This window comes from Hevea brasiliensis, chromosome 11 (assembly GCF_030052815.1).
Source record: "Hevea brasiliensis isolate MT/VB/25A 57/8 chromosome 11, ASM3005281v1, whole genome shotgun sequence".
Classification (NCBI taxonomy): domain Eukaryota; kingdom Viridiplantae; phylum Streptophyta; class Magnoliopsida; order Malpighiales; family Euphorbiaceae; genus Hevea; species Hevea brasiliensis.
The window spans coordinates 79,074,273-79,099,035 of NC_079503.1; the positions used below are offsets into that span (position 1 = coordinate 79,074,273).

At 29.7% G+C, this 24,763-nt stretch overlaps 1 protein-coding gene across 1 annotated transcript; it reads left to right on the forward strand.

The window, feature by feature from the left end:
* The first annotated feature begins 11,834 nt into the window (after positions 1-11,834).
* On the forward strand, positions 11,835-12,560 carry LOC110651780 (protein DOG1-like 4). Its single transcript, XM_021807189.2, has one exon. The coding sequence runs from the start codon at positions 11,835-11,837 to the stop codon at positions 12,558-12,560; it is 726 nt and encodes a 241-aa protein (XP_021662881.1).
* Positions 12,561-24,763: the final 12,203 nt, after the last annotated feature.

Genomic DNA, 24,763 nt, shown 5'->3' on the forward strand with positions numbered 1-24,763 from the left:
GTCAGGAGTCAGCTCTCGGGATCAATTGACGAAATTGCCCCTCGTCGGTTCGACCCGATTTGCAAATAATTCAATATTTCTTCCAGCTCTCTGACCTAATTATTTAACTGGCTTAACAATTCTTTTTTGTGATTTTCTCTTTTCCACTGTATTTGTGATAGTCCTAAGGACCGCGGCGTCACATTTTACGGTTCGAAATTTGACTTTAAATCGACTTCGTAGTCGTTCCCGAGAAGGTCACCCATCGCTGTGACTCTCGGCTCATTTAACTTCTTATGTTCTGTTTTTCTTATTCATACTTAACTAATTGGCGATTACTAATTATTTGTGTTTAGAGCTTATCTAGTTATCTTGGATGTGGTTCTAATCCCCTTAATTGTCCGGACCAACACTGGTCACCGGAATAGTAAAATATACCAGGTTATACAAGTAGGGGTGTTACAATTCTCCCCCCCTTAAATAAATTTTGTCTCGAAATTTTACCTGGTATCAATTTCTGAACAGCTGTGTGTGGTGTCTCCTCATGTCCTCCTCTCGTTCCCAAGTAGCTTCTTGGCCCGAATGATGGTTCCACAGCACTTTTACCAACGGATCTGCTTGTTCCGTAGCTGCTTCACCTCATAAGCCAAAATCTCTATGGGTTTTTCTTCATATGTGAGGTCTAGATTCACTTCAATTTCCTCTATTGGTAGTACATGAGATGGGTCTGATTGATACCTCCTCAACATAGACACATGGAAGACATTATGTATCTTCTCCAACTCTGGAGGTAGTGACAAACGATATGCCAAAGGACCCACTCTTTCCAGAACCTCATATGGCCCAATGAAACGAGGACTCAGTTTCCCCTTTCTGCCGAATCTCATAATTCTCTTCCAAGGGAAAACCTTGAGGAATACTTTCTCACCCACTGCATATTCAATATCCCTTCTCTTCAAATCAATGTAGGACTTCTGATGGTCTGACGCAGTCTTAAGTCGATCTCTGATCAACCTGATCTTCTCCTTGGTCTGCTGAATAATTTCGGGCCCAATCAACTTCCTTTCACCTACCTCATCCCAACATAGGGGAGTTCTGCATTTTCTGCCATACAAAGCTTCATATGGAGGCATCCCAATGCTTGATTGGTAGCTGTTGTTGTAAGCAAACTCAATCAAAGGCAAGTGTGTGTCCCAACTGCCCTCAAATTCAATCACACAAGGCCGTAGCATGTCCTCCAAAATCTGAATTACCCTCTCAGACTGGCCATCTGTCTGTGGGTGGAATGCTGTACTGAAGTTCAATCTAGTTCCTAGGGCTCTCTGAAGACTATCCCAGAATCTAGAAGTGAACCTAGGATCTCTGTTTGATACGATGGATACTGGCACTCCATGCAGTCTCACAATCTCATCAATGTACAACCTGGCCAATCTTTTTAAACTGTAGTCCATCCGAACTGACAGAAAATGAGCAGACTTGGTCAGTCTGTCAACAATGACCCATACTGCATCATGACTCTTCTGTGTCCACGGAAGTCCCATCACAAAATCCATCGTTATTCTCTCCCATTTCCATTCTGGTACTGGATGTAACAACCCAGAGGGTACTCGATGCTTTGCCTTTACTTGCTGACAAGTTAGGCATTTGGAAACAAACTCTGCCACATTTCTTTTCATACCCATCCACCAGTAATGCTCCTTTAGCCCTCTATACACTTTTGTACCACCAGGGTGCATGGCAAAAGGAGACTCATGTGCTTCCTTCAAAATGATTTACCTCAAATCGACATTATTAGGAAAACACATTCTGCCCTGATGTAGCAGTAGACCATAATCTCTGATTGAGAATTCTGGTTTCTTGCCCTGCCAAACTTCTTCTAATAATTTCTGATACTTCTGGTCATTCTGAGCGGCCATTCTGATCTAATCAATCAACACTAGCTGTACATGCCATGCAACTGTTGTCTGCCCATCATCATTAATCTCTAAGCTGGCATGCCATAATCTTAACTCATGTACCATAGACAAAGAAGTAACCCGTAGACTTGCTATAGTCTTGCGACTTAAGGCGTCAGCCACCACATTAGCTTTCCCTGGCTGATAGTCTATCAGAAAATCATAGTCTTTTATCAACTCTAACTATCTCCTCTGTCTCAAATTCAACTCTTTCTGGGTGCCCAAATACTTCAAACTCTTATGATCTGTGTAGATGTAGCATTTCTCCCCATACAAATAGTGCCTCCAGATTTTAAGAGCAAACACAGTAGCTGCAAGCTCCAAATCATGTGTCGGATAATTCCTCTCATGCGGATTTAGCTGGCGTGATGCATAGGCAATGACATTTCGATCTTGCATCAATACACAGCCTAACCCATTGAGAGAAGCATCACTATATACTGTGTATTCTTTACCCAGGGTAGGTAAAGTCAGGACTGGAGCTTCAGTCAAACATTTCTTCAATTCATCAAAACTCTGTTGGCATTTATCCGTCCACTGAAATTTCACATCTTTTCTAAGCAGCTTGGTCAATGGAGATGCCAATATGGAGAATCCCTTCACAAATCGACGGTAGTATCTAGCTAAACCCAGAAAACTACGAATCTCTGTGATATTCCTGGGTGGCCTCCAATTAAGGACAGCTTCTATCTTACTTGGATCTACCTTGATACCTTCTACTGATACTACATGCCCCAAGAAAGATATTTCCTTCAGCCAAAATTCACACTTCAACAATTTGGCATATAGCTGTTTCTCCCTTAAAGTCTGTAGTACAATCCGCAGATGTCTATCATGCTCTTCTGTACTCCTCGAATAGACTAATATATCATCAATGAATACCACAACAAATTGATCGAGGTATGGTCTGAAGATAGTGTTCATCAGATCCATAAAAGCAACTGGAGCATTAGTTAACCCGAATGGCATGACCAAGAACTCATAATGGCCATAGCGGGTTTTGAAGGCAGTTTTAGGAATACTCTGCTCTTGTACTTTCAACTGATAATAACCTGATCTCAGGTCAATTTTGGAGAACATACCGCACTTCTTAACTGATCAAACAAGTCATCAATGCGGGGTAATGGATATCTATTCTTTATTGTCACCTTATTCAACTGCCGATAATCAATGCATAACCGGAGAGTGCCATCCTTCCTCTTTACAAATAACACTGGCGCTCCCCAAGGTGACACACTAGGGCGGATAAAGCCCTTGTCAAGCAATTCTTGCAACTGCACTTTCAACTCTTTCAATTCTGCAGGTGCCATTGTATATGGTGTTATGGAGATTGGGTCCACACCAGGCATAACGTCAATTTCAAACTGCACCTCTCTTTCTAGAGGTAATCCTGGTAATTCATCAGGAAACACATCCGGAAAGTCACATACCGTAGGGATGTCCTTCAGTGCTGGACTCCCCACTTGGGTATCTATCACATGTGCCAAGCATGCTTCACACCCCTTTCTGATCATTCTTCTGGCTAGTGCAGCCGAAATAATGTTTGATGGCAGTAAATGCCTATCCCTATGTATTACCACATTACCATACAAAGGGAGACCAAAAGTGACTGTCTTCAGTCTACAGTCAATCATGGCGTGATGCCTGGCTAACCAATCCATGCCCAAGATAATATCATAATCTCTGAAGGGCATTTCAATCAAATCTGACAGGAAAACATGTCCTTGGATCACCAAAGGACAGTCTCTATAGATTCTGTTTACTCAAACCTCTTATCTTAACGGACTAGTTACTAGCACTTCAAAACCCATTTTGACACACGGAACAGCAAGTGAACTGACTATGCTAGCACTAACATATGAATGGGTTGAACCTGGATCAAATAACACAAATACTTCTTAATCAGAGATAGAAAATGTACCAGCTACAACATCAGAAGTTTCAGCCTCTTCTCGTTGTCTCATCGTGTAAACTCTGGCTGAAGCACTTCCTTGTGCTGACTGACCAACCTACCCTGACTGCCAGAAGTAGTGCCTCTACCTCTGCCTCTTCCTCTACCAACAGGTTGTGAACTTCTGGAAGCAGGACTTTGAATAGATCCTTCTGCAGTAGTAGGAGCTGGACCATATTTAGGAGCACTAGTGCAGTCTTTAGCTAAATGGCCCTTGCCTCCACAATTAAAGCAGGCTCCCGTAGCCCAATAGCATTCTCTCCCATGAATCTTGCCACAAGTCTCACAGGGGCGGGCAGGATATGAACCCCTGCTCGACTACTGACCAGACCTAGGGGGTTTCTATCCAGAGAATCGACCCCTTCCAAATCTTCCACGTCGACCTCTGCTAGGTCCACCAAATTTCTTTCTCTTCCCAGAAGTAACACCAGAGCTTGGCTCTACTGACTTTTCTCCCTTGTCTTTCTCTGATTTCTCAACTTTTTCTGATTTTTCTTTTACAGGTGTTGCTTCTGATTCAATCCTTTCTAGCTCAAGTGCTTGAGAGATGAGCTCTGAGAAGTTGCTGTGTTTGAATCCCATAACTTGCATCCTCAAACTGGGCTTCAAACCCGTCTCAAATCTCTTACACCTTGCCTTGCTGGTGGAAAGGAGACTCCCAGCATAGTGACTTAAGCGAGAGAACTCCCTCTCATACTCTGCCACTGTTCTGTTGCCTTGTTTTAGACTCAGAAACTCTTGTAACTTCTGATCCACATATGCATCTGGGACATATTTCTATCTGAATTCTCTGATGAAGTCATCCCAGGTCAGTACTGGTGGTTCAGCCAAGCTGTGGGGGATGGTCTTCCACCAATCATATGCATCCCCTTACAGTAGTGACACAGAATAATCAAACTTCAGTTCATCTTGGCAGTGCAACTTCTTAAACACTCTATCCATTCTTTTAAGCCATTGCTCTGCCTCAAGCGGGTCTACTGTACCCTTAAATTCTGTAGCCCCATAGTTTAACAATTTGTCATACTGTCTGACTGGAGGTTGTGGTTGTACCACAAGTGTCAGGGGTAGAGCTTGAGCAGGCATACCCCCAGCCATTTATTGAAACATCGCAGCCATCTGCTATGCAAACTGTGCAAGAAACTGCGGCATTTGCGGAGCTGGTGCTACAGATCCACTGACATTTTGTAAAGCTGGGGCTTCCCCTTGTGCCTCAGCTTCAACAGATTGCTCGACTGAGCGATCTCCTTCTTCCATTTCAATCTGAAGTTAGGGTATCTCCTGAAAAAATAACACAAGGAGATTTCCCTCCGTTAGTTCATATTTATGATGCAATGCACTGTATATAACAAATATGGACATTGAGCAGTTGTACTTAACAAGGAAAGACACAAATTCATAAGTTAAAACATACTTCAAAAATTTGCTATGATACCACTAAAACATGTCACACCTTAACCCTCTGTAAGGCATAACATGATTCCTTAGAATACCTAATGAACTACAGAACTTCACCTACCGATAACTCATTAAGTACCCTACGAGGGATTTTACAACAATTTTCTTACTTTTATAAGTGGTGAGCATTTTCTAATAGGTATTAAAATCATTTATTCAAAGTTGAAAACTAGTTACAATTTTTGGCCCATTTTATTTTTCCGTAAATTTTATAAAAATTTCAGCAGAGTGTCGTCTGTATTTTGAGAAAACAGTTCTTCAAATACCTGTAAAAAGCACTTCTAATAATTTATCTCAACAATTTCAACAACTCCACAACAATCCCAACCAATTTCTCAAGTTTCAAAATTCAATAATCATCATTTCTCAATTTCCAAAAATTCAGTAATCATCAAAATACTATCAATCAATTTCATTCAAATTAAAATAAAATATTTCCATTCATATTTCATTAAGGATAAAACAATTTATATACATCATACTAAAAATTTACATCAGGAAAAATCCAAACTAAAATTTATTACAACTTTATACAAACTGCTCAAGACCAGTTTTACATGTCCATACCTTTACATATACTACATACATCAAAATAAATTTCTACAGTCAGGGTGTAAAATATACCCGATATAACTTCAAGGTAAGTCGCTCTACAATCCTCAGCAGCTCACTCTGTTGCTCCTCTAGTCTCTAAATCAGCAATATGACCATCATTTGAGTACTAGGACTCAGTGGTGCACAACATGCTAAAATAATCTTTATGCAGAATTTAAATCATATTTATTCAAAAATTAGACTGAACATGAGAGTTAAATATGAAACATGAATTATGAGATTTTTAATCCAAATAATTTCATTTTGAAGTGTCAAAACCAATTTCATAAAACTCACAGTTATATCATGCCATTCGAAACAAATATAATCTCAATAGCCAGAGGCTAAGGAGAAGTCACATCACAAGGCTAGCTAGCTCAATATATGGATATCCATTCAATTTCTTCTTCTACTGGCACACACCTCAACACTTCAGCCAGAGAAGGAATCAAAAGTCGAAACTGATTACCCCCACTAGTCATGCTAGTGAGGTGTTCAAATATATGGTCATGACGCTGTGGTTTCAAAACTTATCTTAACAATTTACTAAACATTGCCATTTCAAATATACACAAATAACTTTCAACAATTTAAATCAAAAGCATCATAAATACTTCATCATAGTAATGTCACAATTCAATATTTCAAATTATTCAAAATAATATGCAGAAGATAATTTACAAAAATTATACGTTGTGCACAAACCTTAAGCGAGTCGCCTCTTGGCCTTGACTTGATTCCTCGGGTTTTTTCCCGGTGTTCTTTTCCACTGAAACACATAATTTTATAGTGTTTCAGTATCATAACTTATCAAAAATCCAAAATAAATTTAATTTCACTTTTACCTAGCTCTAATGTGCTAAACTTGATGTTTTTTTAAAATTTGTATTTCGGGGTTACTATTCAAGTCAATTTGTTGACTTTCTAAGGCTTAATAGGTATGGGAATTCCAACTTCACCCACATACCACATTTTGATAACTAAATTTATTGGCTTTGGTTGTTTACTCAAATTCTAAGTCTTTTAGGCAAATTTGCAAATTTTCAGTTTTGGTGTCTTAACTTATACTGTTCCATTGGTTATTTTTTTTTGTTAGAATTTGGCAAAACTTTCTTCATAGAAAATGTTCCCAATTGTCCTAACTTTATTCTCCTTTTTGAATCACTCCATTTGGAGTTTTGTAGCTCAAGTTATAGCCATTTGAATCATAGCTGCCAGATTGGACTTAACCCAGATTCCTGGGCAAATTCTGGTTCTGGCAGTTTTAGGTTACCAAATTTGGGTGGCCAAATGACTTGGTTAATGGCATAATTTGGGTTTGTGTTCTTCATGAAAGTATTAGGTCTATATCTCAACTGTCCACTGGTAAAATTTCAGGTCATTTAGACCTGCCTAGCCCAAGTTATGGCCAAATGAATAAATACTGTTCATTTGGTCATTTTGTACAGGTCGGACTGAGAAAATCCGGATTTGGTCAATTTGTTCACTAGGTTTTGGTCACTTTTTGGGCATGATTCCTAAATGAAAATTGTGTCATTTTGTGTCTATTTTCATTCCCAATTGGTCTCATACCAATTGGACTTGTAATTTTCAGTTTTGGTCCCTCAAAGGGACCTTGGTCCTGCTGCCTGTAGCATGACCACATTCAATCCGAATTTAAACTCAATTCCAACACTTCCAACACACTTCAATTGGTCACAAATGACCATTTCTTACCTCAAACTAGGTCAAACACACCACTTGACCAATTCTCACATTTTTGCCTCTAAACCCTAGGTGCCAAACCCTAACCACACTAGTAGTTATATTTAACCAAATCTAAGCATATCAATATCACTTCCTCATTCATACAAGCCTGCCTACACCTTTAATCCAATCAAATTCATGCATTACCATGGCAACCCTAGCTGACCAAAATCCATGATTAGTCCTCCAACAATTAATTTCATTTCATTTTAAGTTTATTTCTAAGTTAGTTAAGCTATAAACACAACTAATAAACTAATTTTTACAACTTAAATCACTAACCTCAACTTGGATGCTAAATCTTCAATTTCCTTCTTATTTTCTTCTTTCTTTTGTGATCAATCTTCTTCTCAAGTAACTAAATCAAGTTCTAATAAGTTAATTTGGGGTCAAAATAGGTTTAAATGGTTGAAAGAAAGCTTGGATTCAAGCTTTCATGGAGGAAAACAATGGTGGAGCTAAGGGAAGGGTGGCTGCCGAAACTTGAGGTAAGAGAAGGGTTATTTTTCTTTTTTAGTTTTTATGTATTTTAGGTCTTACTTTATGTATTTGAATGGGTCAAAAATTATGGGAAATTAAAAATTAATTTTGACATCATTTTGATGTCATAAAAGTGATGTAATTAACTTTTTTAACTCTTTTTTTTTCCTTTATTATTTTTTTTTCTTAGTTCTTTAATTTAATTTTTGATCCCGAAATTTTCTTTTCCCTTATTTTATTTGACAGTTAGGTTAGAAGTCAGCTCTCGGGGTCAATTGACCAAATTGCCCCTCACCGGTTCGACCCGATTTGCAAATAATTCAGTATTTCTTCTGGCTCCCTGACCTAATTATTTGACTGGCTTAACAATTCTTTTTCGTGATTTTCTCTTTTCCACTGTGTTCGTGATAGTCCTAAGGACCGCGGCGTCACATTTTATGATTCGAAATTTGACTTTAAATCGACTTCGCAGTCGTTCCCGATAAGGTCACCCATCACTGTGACTCTCGGCTCATTTAACTTCTTATGTTCTGTTTTTCTTATTCATACTTAACTAATTGGCAATTACTAATTATTTGTGTTTAGGGCTTATCTAGTTGTCTTAGATGTGGTTCTAATCTCCTTAATTGTCCGAACTGACACCGGTCACCGGAATAGTGAAATATACCAGACTATACAAGTAGGGGTGTTACAGGGCCGGGCCATTACATTTGTGGTATCAGAGCCGCTCCGCGTGCAACCTTGAACGATGGTGGGGCAAACCTCAGCGAGGACGCTGAGTCCCATAAGGGGGTTGGATTGTAACACCCTAGGCAAATCCCACTTTTGCAAAACACGGGAGAGATGTTGGGTTTATAAGTTGGTAGTTCGTAACCCATAGTGACACGTTTTAAAACCGTGAGGGCTTCGGCCCAGAGCGGACAATATCACTAGTGCGTCGAGCCATTACAGAGATAGAACTTAAGTCGCCTCAACAGATAATATTTCAAGTTCAGCCCAGCAAGCAGAGAAAGTCTTGGAGTTGCTTGATCAGGTGAGATAGCAATCGCTTCCCTCAAATTGGAAGTGATATCTTTCATTGTTGGTGTTTGCCTTGGATCTGGTTGTATGCACTCTTGGATAATCTCGCATATGAGGTCAAGCTCATTGTTTTTTAAAGACTTGAAGGTTGGGGCAATCATATGACTAATACTACGTTTGTCATTCAAATATTCAGCAGCCTGCAAGTTTATAGTTAAATTATATGCTTGTCAGTCAGCCATGCATGCAGCTAGAACACAAATGTTATTTAGCCGTAAAGCAATTACCAGAGATATGAGAGTATAGGATTTCATAAAAGATTTACAAATTTTTGAGGGATCCTTATTTTTCTGAATATTGGAGCTTCTCATAAATGATTTCTAGCAATAGAATCCCAAAACAATAGACATTTGTCTCTACATCGGTTAAAGGTGGCAATGTAGAATGCGCTGACTCATTGTTACCTAAGCTCTTCGACTTGGAGGAATCTTGTGGCAAGAAAGAGATGTCAGCAATCTAAGAGGGACCATAGATACGGTGAGAAGGTACATTAAAGAAACAAAATAGAATGAAGCCAACCCATGAAGGATATTACCGTAGCTGCATAGTCATCAGTTAGAAAGATATTATGTGAATTCAAGTTAGAATGTACCACTGGTGGATTTAAATCATGGTGCATGTATTGTAAGCAATAAGCAATGCCCATGATAATCCTCATCCTTGCACTTCAGTCAAGATGTTCCATTTCTTTAACTGAAGATACAGAATAAATGTTTCAGCTTCTAAATTACCATAGGAGAAATCTATCGAAATTTTCATCGTTAAATTAATATATAGAGAGTATTACCATGCAGGTACTCAAAGAGGGTTCCATTAGGAGCGTATTCAAATACCATCATCCTATTGAAAGGTTCATCCTCCTCGCAGTAGCCAATGAAATTGACAAAGTTCTTATGGTTGACCCAAGATAACATGTAATTTTTTTTCAAATCATTTAATTGGTGGACATATTGATAAATCTATTCATATAAAGTGCATTTTTATTATTTTTATTATTTTTTTAAAAATAAATTTTATAAATTTTATTTTAAAAAAAAATAATTTTAGCATTTCAACCTCAGTATTAAACGGGTACTAAATTATCAAAGTCAATGGTCAATTTATTTGTTAATAGAATTAAATTTTAAAATTAAATTATTTATTAATATATATATATTAATATATAAATTTTACTATATCTCAAAGATTTAATTATACATTGTCCTAAAATAAATAAAAATAATATAATAAATAGATTTGAAGAGACACAGGTGACCAAGAATGGGCTAATTAGCAGGTGATATATACAAACATACTCACATACACACGTAGGTATCTATCTTAACTCCTCCTTCCACTCAGGAGCTGGTGAATAGGTCTAGTTTATAGTTAAATTATATGCTTGTCAGCCAGCCATGCATGCAGCTAGAACACAAATGTTATTTAGCCATAAAGCAATTCCAAGAGATGTGAGAGTATAGGATTTCATAAAAGATTGCATAAAATTATTTTTAGATGTTAATCAGTTTCTAAACTGCATATTTTGAACCTTTTTCAATGGGCTATTGATCTAGGAAAAGATTAAAGAATCGGTGTACCACGAGAGTCCTTGTTTGGATCAAACGCGTGGGTTAAGTTCCCAAAATATATATTATGCTTACCTAAGCACATTCTTGAATTTTCCTTTTTAATTTCATTGAATTTATCATGGTTTGAGTAGAAAACCAAGCAAGTATCATATTTAGTGAGAGCTAAATACATTCATTTTACAAAACTTCAATTGAGCACCCACTTTCTAGTTTTGCTAGTGGTGCTGCAATGTCTTGGGGCACAGTCTCTCTCTCTATATGCATACTCTTTTTTCTCCTAAAACACTTTTTTCACATTTGAATGGTAACATTTTGGATTTTAAAGCTTTTATGTATGCTTGAATTGTCGAGTGAAAAATACGAGAAATTGGCCATTGTTATTTTTAGGGGCTTTTTGTGAGTTAGAGTTGTTATTCATTGGTCTTCATATTCACAACCATTTTTGGCAATGCCTAAATTAATAATTACTCAAATGATAAATTCGCCAATTGAAGCAACTGCAAGCAATGAGAAACGATCAAACTCAAATCAATAAAATCAAAAGCTTAAAGCAAGTTGTTGGCTTGTAGCTATTGAAATATGTCAGCAAAAGAATCAAGTTGCATGGAGTTGTATATTACCTTAAAGGAGGGTTAAATTGATAGAGACAACAAAGGAAGTGGAAGATATCTGGGTTCCATGTTGAACTCAACATAGTATATTTTACTGACCTCTTTCCAATATAAGAAACATAAAACACCAAGTGGTGGGGTGCATGATTGACTCATCGACATGGTCAAAGCCAAACCTAAATCCATCAAACTCATGTCCCTCTCTGGGAGAGGCTTTCCATTTTTACAAAGCATCACTCGTCCCTTGACACTCACCACTAACTCATTGTTTCACGTAAGCTAAGCACAAGCATACCTTTTCTTATATATAAAAACATATCACTCTATTCATCTCTCTCTATCTCCTTCCTAGTCCTAGCTAGCTAGCTATCCCTCTTCTTTCTCCATCTCTTTGCATAAACAAAAGGGGAAAGATATGAAAACTAAAGTTGAAGAGAGGTTCTTTGAGTTTTTTGAGAAGTGGATGTGTCAACTCGATGAGTATCTGCAACACCTACGAAGGGCGTCTGAGGTTTATGGAGCTAAAACTGGGTGTGAGCATGAGCAAGAGCTACAAGCTTCAGTGTCCAAAGTCACACAACATTACAAAGACTACTACACTATAAAATGGGCCTTAGCCTATGAAGATGTGCTTGCTTTCTTTTGTCCAATTTGGATTTCCCCTTTAGAGAATGCGTATTCTTGGGTTACTAGGTGGAAACTTTCAGCAGTGCTTAAACTGGTTAACTCAATAAGGACAAATGATGTTCTCAGTTCGAGTCTAGTTGAATTAACACAAGAGCAGATGAGAAAGATTGAGATGTTGAGGGTGAAAATAAGGTTAGAAGAGGAGAGGGAAATGGAGAGGCAACAAGTGGCTGTAGTAGACACAAAGATGATGGAGTTGGTAAGGTCGGTGGTTCGAGTGAAGAATGGGGAGGAAGTGAGGCAGGTGGAGGGACTAGTGCAGGTGGCACTGAAAGGAGTAATGGTAGGACTAGAGAAGGTGATGAAAGTGGCAGACTGTGTAAGGCTTAGGACTTTGAAGGGAGTTTTGGATGTTTTGAGCCTACTACAATGCGTGGAGTTCTTGGCTGGGATTTGCATACTTCAAATTCTACTAAGACAATGGGGAAAGAAAAGGGTTTGTACCATTAATTAGAACCTTTCGGTTGTAGGATTTTAGGGGTTTTGATTTTCACTTTTAAACTTATTTTCTTTTGTCTTGATTTGGTTTTATCTTAATTAATGTGCATGTACTATTCAGTAGTTTTAATTTAACTTTTTTTTCATACTTATTATAAAAACTTATAATTTATTTTTTTTATATAATGTTTATTAATTTTATATTATATAATATTATCATTATATTACAAATATTATAGTTAATTTCATTTTTAGTAATTATATAAAAAAATATTATTAATTTAAATTTATTTTTTATTTGATCGTATTTTAAAAAAATTATGTGTTATAATATTAATATAATAAAAAAATAATAATAAGTTTTTAAAATATAAATAGGTGAAAATATTTAAAAATTAAAATAAATTAATAATAAATATAAATTAGTCCATGAATTTAATTCATTTAAATTCTATTATTTTATTTTTTTAAGAAAAGTTTGATTTGCATATATTTTACTTTAATTTTTTGTAATTTAAAATGATATTAACTTGCATAATAAAATTGTATGCCTAAATTAATTTGAATGGGAATTACTTATAAAATTAGAAAATAAAATAATTTTTAAAATAAATTTTTATTAGTTTAGTGCATTATTATTATAAAAGTTTCATTTTTATTATATTGATATTTTGAAATTTTATATTGTCATATTATTTAATACAAAAAATTTAAAATCTATTTAATATATTTGTAGATTATATTATATATATTATAAATATATTATTGATTAATATATAAATTTAATCATGTATATTCTAATTAAAATTGAATTATATATATATATATAGAGAGAGAGAGAGAGAGAGAGAGAGAGGTCTACTTCTAAATTAAAAATTATAACAAAATTTCTATAAAATAAATTTTAAAAAATAAAATTTAAAAGGAAAAAATTAAATTTATATTATTAATATTTATATTAATAATTTTATTAGTTTAAAAAGTTTATTCCTCATTCGTACCTATATTTATATTCTAGTGCATAGTCTATTATTATAAATGTACAGTATTCATTACTTATTTAAGTTTTCATTATATTAAAATTATATTATATTTCTAAAAACATCATAAAAAATATTTTTATAAAATTAATTTCAGTTTTAATTATTTCTTTATTTGGTATTCAGTATAATTCGATATAATATTATTCTTGATTCAATTATTAATAGAAAATTAGAATTATATTAACACAATAAAATAAATTTAGTCCAATACTATTTAGTTTATTCAATATTTTTTTATTTCAATTCTTATCAATTCTTCTTTTCATTAAAAAGAATAAAGATTATAAATAGTACTATTTTTAACACTAAAAGGAATAAAAATAGAAAAATATTAATATCGTAATAATATAAATATAAATCTAATTAATTAATATATTATCAATATTATCTTTTATTTATTATTAATGCAAGAGATAATATTTTATATAGGTGGTATAATGCTAACTCTATAACAATAATTTTTAAGAAATCATACTTGTAATAATATAAATATGCATATGAATAAATTATTTAGGTTTAAATTTAATTATCTTTAATATTTTTGTTAGTATTGATCATCAATTAAAATTAAATAATTCCTTAATTTCTTCATTTAAAAAATTTTAAAATTATTAATAATCTTCTAATGATTTATATTATTTTTTTTTTCATTTTTATAAATTATAGTCATTAAATATTTAATCTTAATTAATATTAATAATTTTACAAATATTAATATATTCTTTTATTGAAATAAAAATATACTTGCAATAATAAAGATATACATAATGAATAAATTAATTAGGTTTAAATTTAATTATTTTTAATATTTTTTGTTAGTATTAGTCTTCAATTAAGATTAAATAATTTTTTTAAGTTGTTCATTTAACAAATTTTAAAATTAATAATAATGTTTGGATGATTTATATTATTTTTATTTTCATTTTTAAAAACTATAGTCACTAATATATAATTTTAATTAATATTCATAATTTTATAAATATTAATATATTGTTTTATTAAAAAACTCTTGGATGGAAATTAGCTAAAAAATAATATGTAATTAATAAATATTTTTAAATATATATAATAAATATTAATTGTAAATAAAAATTAAAAAAAAATTAGATACTAATTAACTATTTTACTTAATATTGGAATACGATCAAATTATATTTTTTATTTATTAATTTTTTATTTTAGGTAATTAATTCTTGTAAAATTTTATAATTAATTGAAGTTAAGTATAAATAAATTAAGAATTTTAAGTTCATATTAATCATAAAATTAAGAATTTTAAATGTATACAATTTTAAAGTTAATTTAAATAATAAAATTATAATTATAATTAATTTTAAGAATAAATAGCAATTTGGGTAAAGCCAATGCTTTCGCCTCCTCCTTCATATATACATAAGAATAAATTAATTAAGCTTAAATTTAATTATCTTTAATATTTTTATATTAGTATTGAAAATAATTAAAATTGAATAAAATTCCTTTTAAGTTGTTTATTTAATAAATTTTAAAATTAATAATAATCTTTAGATTATTTATATTATTTTTATTATTTTTATAAATTATAGTCATAAAAATATTTAATTTTAATTAATATTTATAATTTTATAAATATTAATATATTATTTATTGAAATAAAAAAAATCTTATATGAAAATTAACTTATTAAAATAATATGCAACTAATAAAATATCTTTAAATATATTTAATAAATAACTAATTATAAATAAAAATTTGAAAATTAGATGCTAATAAGCTATTTTACTTAATATTGCAATACGATCAAATTATATTTTTTTATTTATTAATTTCTTATTTTAATTAATTATTTTATGTAAAATTTTATATTTAATTAAAATTAAATATAAATAAAACTAATAATTTTAATCTTATATTAACTCTAAAATTAAGAATTTTAATTTTATAGAAATTTTAAATTTTATTTAAATAATAAAAATATAATTATGATTAATTTTAAAAATGAAAGGCAACTTGACCAAAACCAAGCTAATATTCTCCCTTCTTCATATATTTATATATAATATAGATATATCGATATAAATTAATTGCTTTTTTTTATTTTTCACTTATTAATTTCTTATTTTAATTAATGACTTCTTATAATATTTTATATTTAATTGAAGTTAATTATAAGTATTATTAAGAATTTTAAATTTATATAACCTCTAAAATTAATAATTTTAAATTTATACAAACATTAAAATTAATTTAAATAATAAAAATATAATCACAATTAATTAGAAGAATAAATGGCATTTTTGGCAAAACTAACATTCTCTCTTATCACATTTATATATAATATAGACCATGTGAAAATATAAATAAACCTATTTTTTTGAGATGAAAACAAACTTAAACTTTAATTAAAAATTAGTTATATCCCTATATTTTTATTTGAATCCACTAAATTTTTTACTTATAAAATTGCGCAATTTCAAAATTATGAAAATAATATTTCCTAAAAATTTGTCAAATGAAACAGGTGGAGACTATTTTTATTGTGGTAAAATAATAATTTTAAAACATTATTAAGCACATGAAAAAAAAGAATATTTTTTTAAATGTCTAAATTATAGAATAAAATTAATTAAATTTATTGATAAAATTAATTGAAATTATTAAAATTAAAAACAACTCAACTCAACTAAGCCTTTATTCCAAAAATTTGGAGTCGGCTATATGGATTCTCTTTCTCCACTCTAAACTATTTTGGGTTAAATCCTCAAAAATTTGTAATGCTTCTAGGTCATGTTGTACTAATTTCCTCCAATTTAGTTTAGGTCTACCCCTTCTTTTCTTTCTATCATCTACCCTAATGTGCTCTACTTGTCTAACTGGAGCTTCTGCATGTCTATGCTTCACATGACCAAACCACTTCAATATCCTTTCTCTCAACTTATCCTCAATTGGTACCACTCCTACTTTTTCTCTAATACTCTCATTACGGGTTTTATCTAGTCTAGTATGGTCACTCATCCACCTTAACATTCTCATCTCTGCAACTCTTATCTTAGATGCATACGACTCCTTCAGTGCCCAACACTCACTACGATATAACATAGCCGGTCGTATAGCTGTACGATAAAATTTTCCTTTCAACTTATTGGGAATCTTACGATCAAATAAAACTCCCGTGACACGTCTCCACTTCAACCATTCGGCTTTAATCCTATGACTAACATCCTCCTCACATCCCCCATCTACTTGAAAGACTGAGCCGAGATATTTAAAATGACTACTTTGGGACAGTATCACTCCATCCAAACTAACTCCTTTCCTATCACCAGTTCGGCCTTCACTGAACTTGCAATGCATGTATTCTATCTTTGTTCTACTTAACTTAAAGCCCTTTGACTCTAGAGTACTTCTCCAAAGCTTTAGCTTTCTATTAACTTCTCCTTGCGTCTCATCTATCAGAACTATATTATTCGCAAACATCATGCACCAAGGGATACTCTCTTGTATATGTTTCTTTAATTCATCTAAAACTAATGTAAAAAGGTAAGGGCTTACAGCTGAACCTTGGTGTAATCCAACTGAGATAAGAAAATCTCTTATGTCCCCTCCTACTATGAGCACAATAGTAGTTGTTCCTTTATACATGTCTTTCAACACTTTTATATACCTAATAGATACCCCCTTTTGTTCTCACACTCTCCATAAGACAAATCTTGGAATACTATCATAAGCCTTCTCCAAATCAATAAAAACTATGTGTAAATCTTTCCTCGCATCTCTATATTTTTCTATCAAGCTTCTAATGAGAAAGATCGCTTCCATAGTTGAACGACCATGCATGAAGCCAAATTGATTAGGAGAGATAAAAGTATCATGATGTAGTCGATGTTCTACAACTCTCTCCCATAACTTCATAGTATGGCTTATGAGTTTAATTCCCCTGTAGTTTGAGCAACTCTGTATGTCTCCCTTATTTTTAAAAATAGATACTAAAATACTCCTCCTCCATTCATCAGGCATTTTCTTTGAATTTAGAATCTTATTAAATAATTTAGTTAACCATGTCACTCTCATATCTCCCAAACACTTCTACACTTCAATTGGTATTTCATCGGGTCCATAGGCTTTACCCACTTTCATTCTCTTAAGTGCTTCTTTTACTTCTAAAGATCTAATCCTTCTAGTATAATTCACATTCTTTTTTATTGCTCTGTAGTCTATATTCACGCTATTACCATTTTGACTATTATTAAAGAGATCATCAAAATAATTTCTCTATCTTTCTTTAATGTCCTCATCTTTCACCAACACTTTTCCTTCTTTATCCTTAATGCACCTAACTTGATTGAGATCTTGACATTTCTTTTCTCTCCTCCTTGCTAATCTATAAATATCTTTCTCCCTTCTTTAGTTCTAAGTTTCTCATATAACTTTTTAAAGGCCTGCACTCTTGCTTGACTAACTGTTTTTTTTTTCTTCTTTCTTTGCTTTCTTGTACTATTCATATGCCTCATTATTATCACACTTAGATAATTAGTTATACCATTCTCTCTTTCTCTTCACTGCTTTTTGTACTTCCTCATTCCACCACCATCTCTCTTTTGAGGGTGGTCCATGTCCTCTAGACTCTCTAAGTACTTTTTATAGCTACTTCTCTAATCTTTGATGCCATCTATATCCACATATCATTGGCCTCCATATCCAGCTTCCATGCTTCAGACTCGAGAAGCTCATTTTTGAACTTCACTTGCTTTACTCCTTTGAACTCCCACCATTTTATTCGAGCTATACTATTTTTTCTAACCTTACTTGAATTGTTTCTAAACTTGACATCCAAGACCACTAACCGATGTTGACTTGTTAAAGCCTCTCCCGGAATGACCTTATAATCCTTGCATATAGCTTTATTTGTCTTCCTAGTTAAGTGGAAATCAATTTGGCTTCTAAGTTGCCCACTTTTGAAAGTCACTAAATGTGACTCTCTTTTTATAAAGTAGGTATTTGCTAGTATTAGGTCGTATGCCATAGCAAAACTCAGAATGCTTTTTCCCTCCTCATTTCGGTTGCCAAATCCAAAACCTCTATGAATATTCTCATAGCCTTGCCTATCACTTCTTACATGTCCATTCAAATCTCTACCGATGAAAACATTCTCTTCATTTGGTATTCTTTGCATTAGATCATCCATATCTTCTCAAAACCTTTGTTTACTCTCACTATCTAGTTCTATTTGTGGGGCATAAGCACTAACTACATTTATTGTTTCTCCTTCTAGTACTAGCTTTACTAGTATAATTCTATCTCCTACTCTTTTCACAGCTATTACGGTATCTTTCATCGTCCTGTCTATGATTATTCCCACACTGTTCTTATTTCTCTCCTTTCTGGTAAACTACAGTTTGTACCCTAAATTATCCACTTCTTTACTTTTCTCTCCTACCCATTTAGTCTCCTGAATGCAAGCAATATTCACATTTCTCCTTTCCAATGTATCCACAAGCTCCATTAATTTTTTTGTAAGTGATCCAATATTCCAAGTACTAAAAATTGATGGGAATTAAAATTAAAAATGATTGGATAAATTGATTAAAATCACCAAAATTAAAATTATTGAAATAATTTCAATTTAATATATATATATATATATATATGTGTGTGTGTGTGTGTGTGTGTGTGTGTGTGTGTGTGTGTGTGTGTGTGTGTGTACACTTATTTAATTTAATGTTATTGTAATGAAATCATTAATTTCCCATGAGAATGTCAAAGTAAAGATAATTTCTTATGTCCATTTTTTTATTTTTATTTAAATCAAATATTTTAATTAAAATTTGTTTATGAAATTCAATATTTTTTTCAAATATTACTATGAATTGGTGTTAGAATAATTATTGTTATTAAAAATTTATATTGCAATATTAAAAAAAAAACTTTATAATATATTTTTGGTATTTGTCAATGTGATAACCTAAATTTTTTTTATTTGAGTTACTAAAACATTTTAATTTTTATTTTTTAATTAACTCGATTAATAATATATAGATTTTGATAAAATAAAATTGAAAATTTTTAGATATAAATTATTTTTAACCATCATTTATCAGTTCTACTTTTTAGTTGAATTGAATAATTATTTAATAAAAATCATGAAAATTAAAATAGAACCTATCTCCTATATAACATTATTTTTATTAATCAAATGTATAACTAAAAAATTAAAAAATTCATTTACATAGAAAGATTAGTAATATGTTAAAATAACTGATTGGCATTTGTTAAATAAAGACTTATTTTCATTCTCTCTAACTTTTTTATAAAATTTTTATTATATTAAATTATTTTATCATCAATATTTACATGACTCTTTTTTTCAATTATTTTATTAATTTTTTATAATATAAATTTAAAGGAAGTAATAATTATGGACCATCAAAATCACAAATTTTATATTCTAAATATCTAACTAACTCAAAGTCATAAATTTTATATTCTAAATATCTAACTTATCATATATACATGATATGTTCATTTAATTCACCTATATATTTGAAGAAACCTATTAATTTGTTAAATAAATTAATTGATAAGATATTGGAGAAAATTAATTATTATCTAATATATTTGTCATATATATAAAAGTGAGAAGGGAATAATGGGATTATCAAAAATATCTTTAATTTTTAAAATTATTTATAATTATATTTTTTATTATTTAAAAATGTATTTTAAGTAAAATAAAAATTAAATATTATTAGTTATAAAATTCTTATTGTATTAGGTCTCAAAATTAACTATCATATTTTTTATTAAAAAAAATTAAAATAGAAGGGATATTACTATTGAAGGCTACCTAAACTATTCGGATATTTCAAGAGGCTAATTCTCTAGGTATTTTTTCTCATTTTGTTGTCATTTACGTATTCATTCTTATGTAATTTTCTAAACTTATTTATATAATTTTATTTATTTAATAGATATTTTTGGAATCGCTGAGACTAATTTTGGCGAGATTTTATATTCTCCTATTATGTTTATAGTATTTTATTTATCTTATTTTAATTGATTAATTTAATATTTCTTATTAACTATATTTTCTTATAATTTTTTGAACTAACATTAATTAAAACTAAAATATCATGATGGTAATTTAATATTATGACAACAAAAAAAATTAAATTTAACTAGATATTAAAAATAAATAAATTATGACAATATAATATTATATAAAAAATTATATATAAAAAAATTTAAATAACAAATATTTAAAATAAATGCAAAAAACATACAATGCAAGTTTTTAAAAAATAGTTATTTTAAAATTTTAAAAGACAAATTATATTTTTTTAATTATTTTCCACTTTCATTAATAAAAAAATATATTTTTTAACAATGACACTATATTGTAGATAGATTTAAAATTGAGCAAATAATGTTAATAAATTAAAAATAAAGATATTTTGTTATAATTTTGTCAAACTTCGAATCAAATTATATTTTATGCTAAAATTTTATTGAAATTAATCTATTTTTGACTCTATATTGGCCAACCAAAGCATAATTGAAAATAAATTTCAATTTATGAAAATTTATTTTTAATTATATTATTTTAAATCTTTATATATATATATATATATATATATATATATATATATATATATATATATATATATATATATATATATATATATATAATTTTTAAAAAAGCATACGTTGCACACAAATTAAATAATTTATAACTCGTAATTAATTTTGTCTTTATAAATAAATAAAATCTAATCATAATAAAATTTAAATTATTATGTAGATAAATTCGACTTTATTTTAATTTATTAAATGATAATTCTAAAAAAAATAATTTTATAAAAAATAAAATAATAATAAAAATACTCATAATTAATTACTTATTTAAAAATTTTTAGTTAAAAAATTTGTTCACCTTATAACACACTTTTTTTTCAAATAATTTTCATTTAATTTATTATTAATTATAATACTAACAATTATAGTTCAAACATTTGTAAACACTTATGATTTATAAAAGAGAAATTAATCTCAAGTAATAAAAGCCATGCTCTTTATTTTAAAAATTGATTGAAAATAGTTGTAAAAAATTATCATAATTTTAAAATAATCTTAAATTTTACAATTGTTCATATATATATATATAATATGAATAAGAAAATCCAATAACAAACATATTTAAAATCAATTAAATAATTTTTTACTAAAAATTTTATTCTCGATATCATTTTTTTACATATACTAATAATAATATAAATTAAATAACAAAAAAAGAGAAGAAAAACTCCAAATAAACAATTTGTATAATATGTAATATTTTTTAAACCATTTAATAAGAAAGAAATTTTGAAAAAAAAAAGAATTAAAAAACCTAAGTTTTGATATTATTTCATGAATCTCTTCAATTATAATACGCCTTTATTATTTTTAATTTATAAATATTTTTCAAAAATTTAAAATTTTTTATCTAAAATATAAATATGTTCAATTTATTTAATTTTATTATGTAATTATAAAAATATTAAAGAATTTAACAATATTTAAGTTATAGTATAAAAATTAGAATTACATTAAAATTCCACTAAAAGTGTAAAATAGTTTGTAATAAATTTTTTGCATGAGTAACCTGTAATTTTTTTTTTCAAATCATTTAATTGGTGGACATATTGATAAATCGATTCATACAAAGTGCATTTTTATTATTTTTATTATTTTAAAATTTTATAAATTTTATTTTTTAAAAATAATTTTAACATTTCAATCACAGTATTAAATGGGTATTAAATTATTAGAATCAATGGTCAATTTATATGTTAATAGAATTAAATTTTAAATTTAAATTATTATTAAAATATATATACAAAATTAATATATAAATTTTACTATATCTCAAAGATTTAATTATACATTGTCCTAAAATAAATAAAAATAATATAATGAATAGATTTGAAGAGACACATGTGGCAAAGAATGGGCTATATATATATATGTAGGTATCTATCTTAGCTCCTCTTTCCACGCAGGAGCCGGTGAACAGGTCTAGTTTAATCTTAATATAAATAGGCATTACAATTTTGCCTTAAAAAAAGTGTTACAAATTTAATAAAATTTTATGATTTAATTAATTATCATTAATTTATATTAGATTATTAGTGTGGTAAGGTAAAAAAAAAAACTTATAAGTGGGTAGGTTTTTCTTTTTAGTAAGTAGTCAAATCTAAATCTGTCAAGCAAAAGGTGCAAGTTGAATAGTACTTCATATCACACTCTTTTAAATTCAAATGAAAATATGTCCATCTACATAATTAAATATTCATATTGTATTGTAATCAAAATTTTCCTGCTTTTTCAAAAAATCACTTGCCAAAGCACAGCAACTCCAATTACAATATCAAAAAGCTCAATTTTAGATTTTTGGCAAGAAGTCTGAGAGAGACTTAATTCACAATACAAAGAAGAAGAGAGTGAGACAGAACTTAAGTCACCTCGATAGATAATATTTCAAGTTCAGCCCACCAAAGCGGAGAAGTCTTCGAGTTGCTTGATCAGGTGAGATAGCAATCACTTCCCTTAACTTGGAAATGATATCCTTCATTGTTGGTCTTTGCCTTGGATCTGGTTGTATGCACTCTTGGATAATCTCGCATATGAGGTCAAGCTCATTCTTTCTGAAAGACTTGAGGGTTGGGTCAATCAGGTAACTGATACTACATTTGTCATTCAAATATTTAGCAACATGTAAGTTTATAGTTAAATCATATGCTTGTCAGCCAGCCATGCATGCAGCTAGAACACAAATGTTATTTAGCCATAAAGCAATTTCCAGAGAAATAATGTGACACCCCTTACCCGTGTACAGTATATCCGAGTAAGCAATGTCACACGGTGTATCGGCACACTCTATTTTACCTTAATTAATTTTTTATTTTTTTTTTTTTTAATTTTGATTTTTAATATTTCATTAATTTAATTTATTTAATTTATTATTTTTTTTTTTTTTTAAAAAATTTTAAAAAAAAAAATCAAAAAAAAAAAAAAAAAAAAAAAAACTTCAAAAAAAAAAAAAAAAAAATCATATTCATCATCATCATCATCAAAATCTCAAAATCAAAAAATCAAATTTTTTTTTTTTTTTCAATTCAATTTTCATTCATGTGAGTCATATATAAGTCATAGCATAGATATTCACTTTTTTTTTCACCAACACCAATTTTTTTTTATTTTTATTTACATCAAAATACATTACATAAAATACAATACAATACAAAAAAAAAAAAAAAAAAAAAAAAAAAAAAAAAAAAACCAAAAAACCTACTAACTACCAATGATGTGAGGGTGAGTGAGGTGACACTGAGGGTGACACTTGGACTCAGGATGGCTCACCTGGGACTCACTCTCTCTCTCATCTCCACGACGAACTTGCCGCGCAAGTGGCAAAAGCAACAATGCAAATAAATGCAATAATAAATAAATAAAAAAAAAAAAATAAATAATATAAATATGTATTGATGTGTTATTGTGTGTTTTTTTTAGTTAATTATTTTATTTATTTTTTTTTTTAACTTTTTTTCATTTTCATTCATTGGTTAAACTAGTAACTCGACTAAACTGATAAAAAATAAAAAAGTATAAAGGTATCGTACCACTACACCCACCATCACACACATCATCGGTAATATATATATAATACAATAAAGAATAAAAAATAATATACAATATAGGCCAAGTAATAACAAAATATTCAAAAAAATAAAAAAAAAAAAAAATAAAAATAAAAAAATAAAAATGTCGCATGCCAAACATGTGGCATGCCAAGCTATCAAAATCATCTTGCAAATTATCACTAATCTTTTTTGAATTTTTTGATTCTTTTAGGGCATTTTTTTTTTTTTTTTTTTTTTTTTTTTGATTTTTCATCAAATCACATTTTGTTGAATTGAAAAAAATGAAAAAATTTTGGATTTTTATATAAACATTTTGTTTTTTTTGTATTGAAAACTTGTTGTTTATTTTTTATTTTGCATTATTAAGCTTAAGCCAAATTTCTTTTTTTTTTTTTTTTAAAACTCAACTTCTTTTTTTTTTTTTTTTTTCAGGAATTTGTGAAAATGAAATTTGTAAAAATTAGAAGGAATTTTTTTTTTTGGTTTTTTATTTTTTTTTTTTTTTTTTTTTTTTGTTT

Bases quoted from the DNA above. Each gene is read 5' to 3' on its own strand.
- LOC110651780 (XM_021807189.2), top strand. From the start codon at position 11,835: ATGAAAACTAAAGTTGAAGAGAGGTTCTTTGAGTTTTTTGAGAAGTGG.